Source organism: Glandiceps talaboti, chromosome 23 (assembly GCF_964340395.1).
Source record: "Glandiceps talaboti chromosome 23, keGlaTala1.1, whole genome shotgun sequence".
Taxonomy (NCBI): domain Eukaryota; kingdom Metazoa; phylum Hemichordata; class Enteropneusta; family Spengelidae; genus Glandiceps; species Glandiceps talaboti.
Genome location: NC_135571.1, coordinates 5,515,453 through 5,527,808, shown reverse-complemented (window position 1 = coordinate 5,527,808; position 12,356 = coordinate 5,515,453). Strand labels below are relative to the sequence as shown.

Below are 12,356 nucleotides of genomic sequence, written 5' to 3'. Positions count from 1 at the left end.
TCGTTCTTCTTCAATAGATTTATTAGCATGATCTAACTCTGACTGTAAAGTGTCCAGAGCATTTTCCAAATCATCGACTCGGACATTCAGGTTCTTCTCCTTCTCTTGTAATGTTTCTACTTCAACTTGCAATTCAACATTTTCGGTCTCCTTGCCAGCAAATTTGTCAGCCAGTGATTTAACTTCATTTTCTCGGTGCTGTAGTCTCTCGCTGACATCTGCTAAAATCTGCTCTTTCTCGTTTAGTTTTTCATCAACTGTTCCTTTTTCCATGGCCAGACCAGAAAGTTGTTGTGTAAGTGACATGATTTGATTATCTCCTTCTGTTTTCAACTTTTCCATCTCTGATAGTTGTCTTCTTACACTTTCTAGTTCATTTTCTAAACTCTCCGAGTTGTTACTCTGAAAAAAGAAAATATTAAGATTATTTGTAAGGGTAATCAATCCACCAATCAGAGCTCATGTAAAGATACTTTAACATGCATATCTGATCTACCTGAAAGCTCTTTTGTGATTGGCCAATATTTTAAAAATTTGCATATTTGCTGGTGAAGCCAATAGCATAGCATCTTCCAATTCTTTTCATTTCAAATTAGTAAAATTCAATTATTCATATGTATACTTTATAGGCTGTTGCCAACTGTTTGCAAATAAATATGACCATTATTATTATTACTACCATTCCCTAATATTTTCTTTCTTTAAGCCAAAGAAAATACTAAGGGCTTTTTGTCACTACGAACCCTTCAAGTCAGAAGTATTTTCCAGCTGAATGAAGAAAAATATTGGGGAACAATATGGTTATACTAGCACCAGTAATATCAGAAGAAAAATCAGGTAAAATAATGGCAATTTTGAACAATTTGACTCATATTTCAAACACAGCAAAACCAATGACATATAGACATGTGTTGTCGTGATGTAGAACAACCAGGGTATAAACTCCATATTTTTTTGTTCAACTTGGCTTGATCATGGTATAGAAATTATTATCATTGAAGCCAGTGAGTTTATGTCTAATTTTTTTCTCTTTTTGTAAAATGATAAGAGAAGAATTAAGTAGTGAAACCACCAGACTACGCTCCTCATAAAAATCATGACAAAATTATTTGAACAAATTCTTGTTCTTTTGTAATTTTTTGGAACAATTGAAATTCATTTTAGATGTGAATTGGTAAAATACTGCCAATTATCCAAATAATATCAAAATTATGGTTCACAAATATCAAAATATAAAAATTGTAACAATTATTAGTTTCTATACATATGCACATTGAACAATGGTTAACAGGTCATTTGAATCATCCACAAACATCATCAACATAGTAAACAAATTTATACGTTATTATAAATACGCTAGTACTTAAATAGTTCCCTATAACCTGCAGGGATAAATTTGTCTACATTTGTACTCAAATGTATCATCTGGTGCATGGTATATTTTCGTAACAAAATCAAAATTGCTAGAGTACCTGTGTTAGAACTGAACCCTGTAGTTGATTAATCTCTGTGTGTCTGTCTCTCAGTTCAATCTCAAGTTCAGTTTTAGTACCAAGTAATTCTTCTATCCGTTCCTCTAGACTCGTTTTTTGACCTCCAAGCTGATCCAAGTTTTCCTGCATTACAAAAATAATTGTGGTACAAATTTTAAAGATTGATGGGTAAAATGGGGAAAATGGCACAGCCATGTTAAAGGTATTGTCAAAATTAGAAACTGGAATCCCACTGTCAGAATTTAAATTTTAAGAACTGGAAAAAAAATTAGAAATGGACTCAAAATAGTGATCATTACAGTGTGTCAGGATGGTGAAAAGACTTGCATAGCACTAACACCCCCACTGCCATGATTGTAAAAAGACATGTATGGTATTACAGTGTGTTGTGATAGTGAAAAAACATGTATGGCATTACAGTGTGTTGTGACAGTGAAGAGACATGTATGGCATTACAGTGTGTTGTGATAGTGAAAAAACATGTATGGCATTACAGTGTGTTGTGATAGTGAAAAAACATGTATGGCATTACAGTGTGTTGTGATAGTGAAAAAACATGTATGGCATTACAGTGTGTTGTGATAGTGAAAAAACATGTATGGCATTACAGTGTGTTGTGATAGTGACAAAACATGTATGGCATTATAGTGTGTTGTGATAGTGACAAAACATGTATGGCATTACAGTGTGTTGTGATGGTGAAAAGACATGTATAGCATTTCAGTGTGTTGTGATAGTGAAAAAACTTGCATGGCACCAATACCCCACTGCAATGATAGTGAAGAGACTTGCATGGCATGAGCTTGATGGTTACTCACCTGTTGTTGTTGATTACTCTGGTTGAGATCTGCAACTTTTCCGTGTAACTCTGATATTTCATCCTGGAATTGTTTTCTTTCATTTTCTATTTCAAACAAAGGACGATGTTCATTCTCAATCTTATTAAGTAATGACTGTACTTCAGTCTTCAATTCCTCTTGACTGCTTTCTAATCCTATCAAACAAATAAACACAGAGGTTTTTCATATTCTCAGTATCTGTAATAGTATTTTCTCTCATGCTAGAGGGTCAAAATAGAACAAGAAGGTTGACTTATTCTCAGTACCTGTAATAGTATTTTCTCTCATGCTAGAGGGTCAAAATAGAACAAGAAGGTTGACTTATTCTCAGTACCTGTAATAACATTTTACATCATGCTAGAGGGTCAAAATAGAACAAGAAGGTTGACTTATTCTCAGTACCTGTAATAGCATTTTACATCATGCTAGAGGGTCAAAATAGAACAAGAAGGTTGACTTATTCTCAGTACCTGTAATAGCATTTTACATCATGCTAGAGGGTCAAAATAGAACAAGAAGGTTGACTTATTCTCAGTACCTGTAATAACATTTTACCTCATGCTAGAGGGTCAAAATAGAACAAGAAGGTTGACTTATTCTCAGTACCTGTAATAACATTTTACATCATGCTAGAGGGTCAAAATAGAACAAGAAGGTTGACTTATTCTCACACACACCTATAGTAATACATATGAAGTGAGTGGAGCAGAAGATATGGTGTCAACCAAGAAATCAAATATTCGTTTATTTTTATGATGCACCTAGGCAGTAATATTCTATTTTAGGTACCGAGAATTGCAAAATAATCCTTTTTCATTTCCTCATGATCTTAACTAGCTATATTTCATTCCCACACCACTGCATAAAGGTTATTCCATTAATACATACAACTATTCTTTTGTTCTAGCCCATCTTTTTCTACAACTCTGCTAATAAACTGTTTTCGATAAGTAAATTTTACTCATAATTTAAAGTGGGCCTCTAACAAAAGTCATATCTGTTATCAAAAACTCAAAAAGTGATATAATTTAGGGTTGATTGCACAATGTCACACAAGCTCAATAATCATCATTCTTATAGGAGGGGAGGGGGGTCAGGCATCAATGCGAACTTCATTCTTATAGGAGGGGAGGGGGTCTGGCATCAAAGCGATTGCTGATCTTCATTTTTGCACTTCTAACCACATTTTGAAAACTTTCCCGCCTTCAGTGATAACAAGTTCTGTATTTACTACTGAGATGTTGATAAGTTGATTAAAATCTGCTTCTAATGCTGGGTTTCTGGTAGTATTTTAATGTATTTACTATGTCTTTACAAGGCATCAATCATAGCGGTGTGACCACTACCAGTTCCACAATGGTTACACCATGTATAAACATGTCGAAGTGACACTTGTGAACATTCATTTAGGGGGAGGGGGCTTTGGCCTAAATGAACAAAGTTTGTTTATTGAGCTTGTGTGACATTGTGCAGTCGTCCCTTAGAAAACAAGTTTACAACTTACCATCTTTTTCTTCTTCCAACTGTACTTGCCGTAGTTCTAATGTTACTTTATCCTGTTCAAATAATGATTTCTGTTCTTCAGTATCTTTCAACATTTCCTGTAACTGTGTCATACTCTCCTTCATGCTATCAATGGTGTCATTCTGTGCAGCCTGTAACAATGGAAAGACACAGTTTTGTAATTTTTGTGTTCTCTCTGAACTAGGTAACAGGGGTACTGACCCCCCCCCCCCCCCCCCCTGTAATTTCTGTGTTCTCTCTGAACAAGGTAACAGGGACACTGAGTCCTCTTGTAATTTCTGTGTTCTCTCTGAACAAGGTAACAGGGACACTGAGTCCTCTTGTAATTTCTGTGTTCTCTCTGAACAAGGTAACAGGGACACTGAGCCCTCTTCTAATTTCTGTGTTCGCTCTGAACAAGGTAACAGAGACACTGAGCCCTCTTGTAATTTCTGTGTTCTCTCTGAACAAGGTAACAGGGATACTGAGCCCCCTTGTAATTTCTGTGTTCGCTCTGAACAAGGTAACAGAGACACTGAGCCCTCTTGTAATTTCTGTGTTCACCCAAACAAGGTAACAGGGGCACTGAGCCCTCTTGTAATTTCTGTGTTCTCTCTGAACAAGGTAACAGGGGCACTGAGCCCTGAACAAGGTAACAGGGGCACTGAGCCCTCTTGTAATTTCTGTGTTCACCCAAACAAGGTAACAGGGGCACTGAGCCCTCTTGTAATTTCTGTGTTCTCTCTAAACAAGGTAACAGGGGCACTGAGCCCTGAACAAGGTAACAGGGGCACTGAGCCCTCTTGTAATTTCTGTGTTCTCCCTGAACAAGGTAACAGGGGTACTGAGCTCTCTTGTAATTTCTGTGTTTTCTCTGACGAGGGTAACAGGGACACTGAGCCCCCTTGTAATTTCTGTGTTCTCCCTGAACAAGGTAACAGGGGTACTGAGCCCTCTTGTAATTTCTGTGTTCTCTCTGAACAAGGTAACAGGGACACTGAGTCCTCTTGTAATTTCTGTGTTCTCTCTGAACAAGGTAACAGGGACACTGAGCCCTCTTGTAATTTCTGTGTTCGCTCTGAACAAGGTAACAGAGACACTGAGCCCTCTTGTAATTTCTGTGTTCTCTCTGAACAAGGTAACAGGGATACTGAGCCCCCTTGTAATTTCTGTGTTCGCTCTGAACAAGGTAACAGAGACACTGAGCCCTCTTGTAATTTCTGTGTTCTCTCTGAACAAGGTAACAGGGGTACTGAGCTCTCTTGTAATTTCTGTGTTCTCTCTGAACCAGGTAACAGGGACACTGAGTCCTCTTGTAATTTCTGTGTTCTCTCTGAACAAGGTAACAGGGACACTGAGCCCTCTTGTAATTTCTGTGTTCTCTCTGAACTAGGTAACAGGGGTACTGACCCCCCCCCCTGTAATTTCTGTGTTCTCTCTGAACAAGGTAACAGGGATACTGAGCCCCCTTGTAATTTCTGTGTTCGCTCTGAACAAGGTAACAGAGACACTGAGCCCTCTTGTAATTTCTGTGTTCACCCAAACATGGTAACAGGGGCACTGAGCCCTCTTGTAATTTCTGTGTTCTCTCTGAACAAGGTAACAGGGACACTGAGCCCCCTTGTAATTTCTGTGTTCTCCCTGACTAAGGTAACAGGGACAGTGCATTCCCATGTTATTTCTGAGTTCTCAGACCAAGATAACATGGCACTGAGTTGTCTCATAATTTCTGTATTTTTCCTGAACTTCAATGAAGCCAACTTGCACTCTAAACATTAATCATGGTATGCTTCACAGAGGAAATGGTGCAACGTCTATACATGTATATAACACACATATATTTTGAGTTAGAGTTTAATAATTAGTTTGGCAAGTAAAAAAGACTAACCAACCACGATACATATTTCTATATTTTTCCCTCTATGTTGTTCTATCTACTGCATGCATTCACCTTCTAGCTGCAATACTTACTAAACATGCCATACAATATTTTCCAAGCAATGAATATGATTAATGTAATGAAATGGTAACAATGTTGGTTGCTTTGACCTTTGACCCTTGCTACATGTATGCTGCCATTTCTGCAAAATTACTGTTATACTGTGATTCCCATTTCAGTTTTTTTAAGTTTTCAAAATCTTTTCAGACAGATGTTAGTGACTGAATGAGGCTGGTTTCAACAGTGGGCTGGTGCAAGCATTAATGACCCTTCCAGTTGCTAACACATACTGGTGATGGGTTGAAGTCAGCCCAGTGTCAGCACTGTGCTAGACTGGTGTTAACATAGGGCTGGTGCGGGCACTCACTTTCCAGCTGCTAACACATACATGTACTGGTGAGATGTTATTCTCTGCCTGGTGTTAGCAATGAGTTAGGCTGGTGTTAACATAGGGCTGGTGCAGGCATTAACACTTCCAGTTTCTAACAGATGCTGGTGAGGTGTTGATGCCAACCCAGTGTGCTAGCCTGGTGTTAACATAGGGCTGGTGAAGGTATTAATCTTCCAGTTGCTAGCACACACAGGTGAGGTGTTATTCTCTGCCTGGTGTTAGCACTGAGCTAACCTGGTGTTAACATAGGGCTGGTGAAGGCACTAAATCTTCCAGTTGCTAACACATGCTGATGATATATTATTACGACTCGTATGAACATAATGTTAGTACCGAGCTAGCCCAATTCTAGCCTAGTCAAAAAGTAATTCTTGATTGAATGTGTACTCAACATACACAAACATTATGTAAATGCCTTCAAAATACGAAATGAAGTCAGAAACAAAATAATATGTCACTGGTTTTTTAACTGAACCCATCACCACAAATGTCTACCCTAACAGAACTAGAGGATGGAATCATGAAATATTCATGCATTTTGTTTAGTATATGATATATCATATATTTCATGCAGCAGTGTCAAGCAACTTACGAGGTTTAATTCATTCCGTTTGTGTATCTCTTCGAGTTCCACAATTCTGGCTTCGAAACTTACACGTGATTTCCTTTCTGTGTCGCGTTCTTCACGTACATTGTTAAGTGTTGAATGCAGCTCTTCACTTTCTTGTTGGTGACATTGCTTCAAGTTGTCTTCCTTTTCTTTGAAATCTACCAGCATCTGAGAGAACAGAAAATGAAATGATGCTTTCATTTTTAATGTAAAACACACCTCAAAAATAAACTGTTTAAACTTTTGTTTTTACTTAGTTCAAGAAAACTCCGACCTTTTCTCAGTTGAAATAAATTAAAAAAATCTGGGGTTACGGTACAAATTTGTGAAATAGAGGTCAAAATGATATCAAAATTTAGTCATTGTAGAATCCAATATGGCCACCAAATCCAATATGGCCACCAAATCCAATATGGCCACCAAATACTGTGTTAATAATTCTTTGGAAAATAAATGATTGTTGATATCCTTGAAGACAAGATGGTGAACACCTAAATTTTTTTAATTATTTCTGAAGGACCAGGAACAAGTTTTCATATTGCAAAATTTGGAGAGATTTGAAAAACTCCGATTTTCAGGGAAATTTGCCGTAGAGATGCATTCTAACTTAATGTTATCCCATCATTGTCTATATTGTGTAAAATAAATACACATAAAATGTTCCAGTGAAATGCTACACTACAGCTAAGGAAGCCCTTTTCTGATGTGCTTGCCAAGTGGCAAACCTGATGTAACACTAGATTATTTGGTGATAAAGTGGCACAAGCTGAGTTTATAAACCTTTTACTCACAAGTGAAATTACTTACATAAAACCTTAATTATACTATTACAGTAGTATATTAATGTTGATGTACGTCTTCTATTACAATTGCCTTCTGGCATTGTTGGAACAGTTGATTGTCTAGTATGACTTCCTCTACATTTTTTGGTACGTATCAAAAATTATGTCAGTCAGTAGAATGCTACGAGTGACTTTTAAAGATGTAGCATAAAACCCCAAAATGTATAAACATAGGTTGTGCCCCTTTAAACATTGGGCTGGTACAGGCATTACTGTGGTTATATCAACAAGATATGGGTATCTTTTACCTATGACATTCTACTTCCCCCTCATTAATAATGGAACATACCAGATCCAACAGTCTGTCAGGCAATGAGGTCAAAGGTCAATATCCTGCTTTACTTACAGTTACATGGTAATCAAAGTGAACAGCTGTTTGTGAGTAACACAAACTGGACAAGACTCTCCCTGACTCATGTCACAGTTTCCATTAAAATTATTCTCACAAATTTTTTAATTTTGGAAAACTTTTACTGCTTAAAATATTAATTCTGGTCTGAAAAGACAAGATTCTTTAAAACGCCATACTAAGGCCTACTTACTCTCAAAATTTCAACCTGAAATATCAATAATTTACAAAATTTTCTCTCTTTTGGAAATTTTTTTGGACTTGAACTTCTCCTTGTTGCTGGTATAATCAGAAATGGAAAAATTTGAAACATTTTTACCCTTTATAGATTGGTACAAAATAATTTAACATTTTCCAATTTCTAGATTTCATTTGAAATCAGATTCAACTAAAATAATTTTCTTTAAATCACAATTTGCATTCCTCTGTTGGATTCACATTTTCTCTGTTCCCTACCTGTTCCTCTTTTTCTTCCATTTCACAAATTGTGGTTTGATATTTGTCTCGTTCCTCTTTGATTTCTTGAAGCGTTTCCTTCAATCTTTCTCTCTCTTCACTAAGTTGTTCAATAGTGTTTTGTAGTTCAGCTGTAAAAAGTGCCACATGACATGATACATTAGTTCATTAATATGCATACACATTACAAATTTGCATATTAGTGTAATTACACCAGATGGTTCTACAATGTTCAACCTCTTAGTTTTATTTATCTATTAAACCTGGATACTGGAGCACACATGAAAGTAATGCTAGACTCAGAACAGGTGAAGTGTTGTCTAAGATATCATTTGATTGGACAGATACACTCGCCTAATAGAATTGCACCTGGTCAACTACCAATCAATGTCTGACTGAAATCACATGTTGCCAACAAACACTTTGATATTTTTAGCACACAAAAACTACATGTAATAATATTAATAGTGAATGGATAACTTATAAATAGTGAAATGCCATGGCAACAAATTCCAGTCTCAATTTTATCTACTCCAGTGAACATTTATTTCTGCAAAACACATTTTTCACACAATATCAGAAACCTAGCAACAGTGGTAAATATATCAAATTTGACAGTTTCCAGAGTAATAAAGCTCTAAGTTGGAACTACAGTAAACAATCTGTGAAGTATATCATTCTTCAATATTTTAGTACACAAATAGGTTACCATGGAGATTGTTTAGTGATTTGTTTTTTCTATTTTCTTTGCATGCATAAAGAAGGACAAGAATTCTACATACCTAGCGTGGCAACATTGTCATCAAAATCTACTTGTTTGAGTTGTAACTGTCCCTTTTCATCTTCAAGTTCAGCTATTTGATGTTTTAAACCATGAACTTCTTCAGCTAAGGAATCCGACTAGAAAACAAACCAGAACACATATCAGAATAGTATGAAATTACTATAGATATGAATATGACCATAAAAATGATTAAAATACTGATACTCAACTATGAATGTAATTATGCATATCCATTATTTTGCAAATTGTTCATGTTTTAGATTTGGATTTGATGGTTCATGTCTTTGAACTAACGTACCTTTTGAAATTTTTTTACATTATGTATACAATACAGTATAATCTGTACTGACCCTTGTTAACCTACATGTACATGTGCCCACTTTGAAATCTAGCCATAACACATAGCCCCATACATGGTTAATCTATGCTGATTCACTGAATGTTTTATTCACTGAGTGTCCTCAAAACTGCTACATTGTAGTGTGATTATTTTCATTTGAACAATTTTCCATCTACACACCCTAAGTAATATCCCTACCAATTGCTGAGGTAATTGCTCCAGCAGTTTTTGACAGTCATTTACACACACAGACACACACACATATATACACACACATGCACACACACATGCACACACACACGCACACACACACACACACACACAAACATACTCATGATATACATACACACATACCATGATACGTACACACACATACATACAAATAATGATGATACATACATACATACATACATACATACATACATACATACATGCATGCATGCATGCATACATACACACACACATACATACATACATACATACATACATACATACATACATACATACATACATACAAACCTACATGTATGTACGCACACGCACACACACACACACACACACACACACACACACACACACACACACACACACACTGATGCATTTCACCAGGCCTATACCACGACAGAACCTCAACTAAAATGGATAATAACCATGGAGCTCATTACAGTAAACAGTAGAAACTCAAATTGAACATTACTAACATGAAAACATGGTACACGTCACACACTTAGTCTGCTGATGATGCAAAACTCTTCCTGTACTAAAATTAACAGTATTTGAGGCAATGGTATCAACAACCATATGGTAGTATTAAAATAAGCAGGCAATGAATGGGCTATACATATCTTTAATTATCTGCCTTTGTTAGAGTTCATTTCTGCCATATTTTTTCAACAAACCTTTTTTGATATAAATAGTTATACTTTTGGAACTACACATTTTATTCAAGTTAGGGGGTTAGGGTTATGGTAAGGAATAGGTTACACTCCCTAGCATAGTAGTATACACACAATATTCATCTTCAACCACAAATACATTTAGTTTCTTTTGTAACCCTGTGGCTAAAATTCATATTTGAAATTTTAAAGTCATAACAACTTGTTGAAATATTTCTGTAATATTTCCAATAAAATATATACATCTATTTAGAATGCAGTTTTCATGTCATCTGCATGACAAAATTGTCAAATGAATTCATATTTTTCATACACACACACACACACACACACACACACACACACACACACACACACACACACACACACACACATATATATACACATGTGTGTGTCTGTGTGTGTGTGTGTGTGTGTGTGTGTGTGTGTGTGTGTGTGTGTGTGTACGAGTGGCTCAAAATTCATTATCTGTGCAAGTAAATATTCACAAAATTTCATATTCTATATCTATAATACCTTGTTCAAATGTCCAGTGTCTACCTGAAAAAATACATACATGTATCATGTTGCTAAAAATTTAATATTCAACTCCCCAACAACCACATAAATTGAATTCACATTTCAAAATTTATAATAATTTATGATATTACTATAATTCAGGGTATGCCTGATAAAATATGTACATTTGGATCATGTAGCTAAGAAATTGATTTTCAACTGGGTACAAATGTGAAATAAATTTCATTTTTTTTACAAATTTAATACCTTGTGTAAATATTAGTGTAGTGTAATATATCTGATAAAATATTATACATCAAACATCTCAGAATTAAATTTTCAACTAAAATATGTACACCCAATTGTCAAATAATCTCATATTTTATACACTTAAAACCTTGCATAAATATTACTGGAACGTATCTGATGGAATATTATGCATCAAATTTCTCAGAATTTAATTTTCAACTGGGCACCCAATTGACAAATATTTCATATATTTAATACCTTGCATAAATATTACTCACTGTAATATATCTGATGGCATATATTATATGTGGATTTATGGAGAAACTTGTAAAATATCGTATTTCAAAATTTGTTTGTAACATCTGTGATTGGTAATTCTATTATGATAGTGTTTAAAAATAGGAGTCAATAGGATTGGCAGATTACTGTAATACTATGGTTGTGTCAACATTGACAATACAGGAACTCAACATATGTGACTTGTCCATTTATAGAATGGATGGATGAATGGATGGATGGATGGATGGGTGGATAGGTGGATGGATGGGTGGATAAATGGATGGATGAATGGATGGGTGAATGGATGAATGGATGGGTGAATGGATGGGTGAATGGATGAATGAATGAATGTATGAATGAATGAATGGATGGATGGATGGATGGATGGATGGATGGATGAATGGATGAATGGGTGCATGGATGGATGGGTGAATGGATGAATAAATTAAAGAGTGAATGAATGAATGAATGTGCAAATGAATGAATGAATGGATGGATGGATGGATGAATGAATGGATGAATGGGTGAATGAATGAATGAATGAATGAATGAATGAATGAATGAATGAATGAATGAATGAATGGATGGATGGATGAATGAATGAATGGATGGATGGATGGATGGATGGATGGATGAATGAATGAATGGATGGATGGATGGATGGATGAATGAATGAATGAATAAATGGATGGATGGATGGATGGATGAATGAATGAATGGATGGATGGATGGATGGATGAATGGATGAATGGGTGCATGGATGGATGGGTGAATGGATGAATAAATTAAAGAGTGAATGTATGAATGAATGTGCAAATGAATGAATGAATGGATGGATGGATGGATGAATGAATGGATGAATGGATGAATGGGTGCATGGATGGGTGG

The 12,356-nt window shown here is 35.7% G+C and overlaps 1 protein-coding gene across 1 annotated transcript in view; it reads right to left on the bottom strand.

The window, feature by feature from the left end:
* Nucleotides 1–32: 32 nt before the first annotated feature.
* Nucleotides 33–12,356, bottom strand: part of LOC144453191 (uncharacterized) — a 24,396-nt gene continuing 12,072 nt past the window's right edge. Inside the window, exons 7-14 of the mRNA XM_078144468.1 lie at nt 9,205–9,322; nt 8,423–8,553; nt 6,758–6,943; nt 3,837–3,987; nt 2,312–2,487; nt 1,473–1,616; nt 131–402; nt 33–42 (exon numbers count right to left, since the gene is read on the bottom strand). Coding sequence (XP_078000594.1) covers nt 33–42; nt 131–402; nt 1,473–1,616; nt 2,312–2,487; nt 3,837–3,987; nt 6,758–6,943; nt 8,423–8,553; nt 9,205–9,322 — 1,188 coding nt within the window. The remainder of the gene's footprint in view (nt 43–130; nt 403–1,472; nt 1,617–2,311; nt 2,488–3,836; nt 3,988–6,757; nt 6,944–8,422; nt 8,554–9,204; nt 9,323–12,356) is intronic.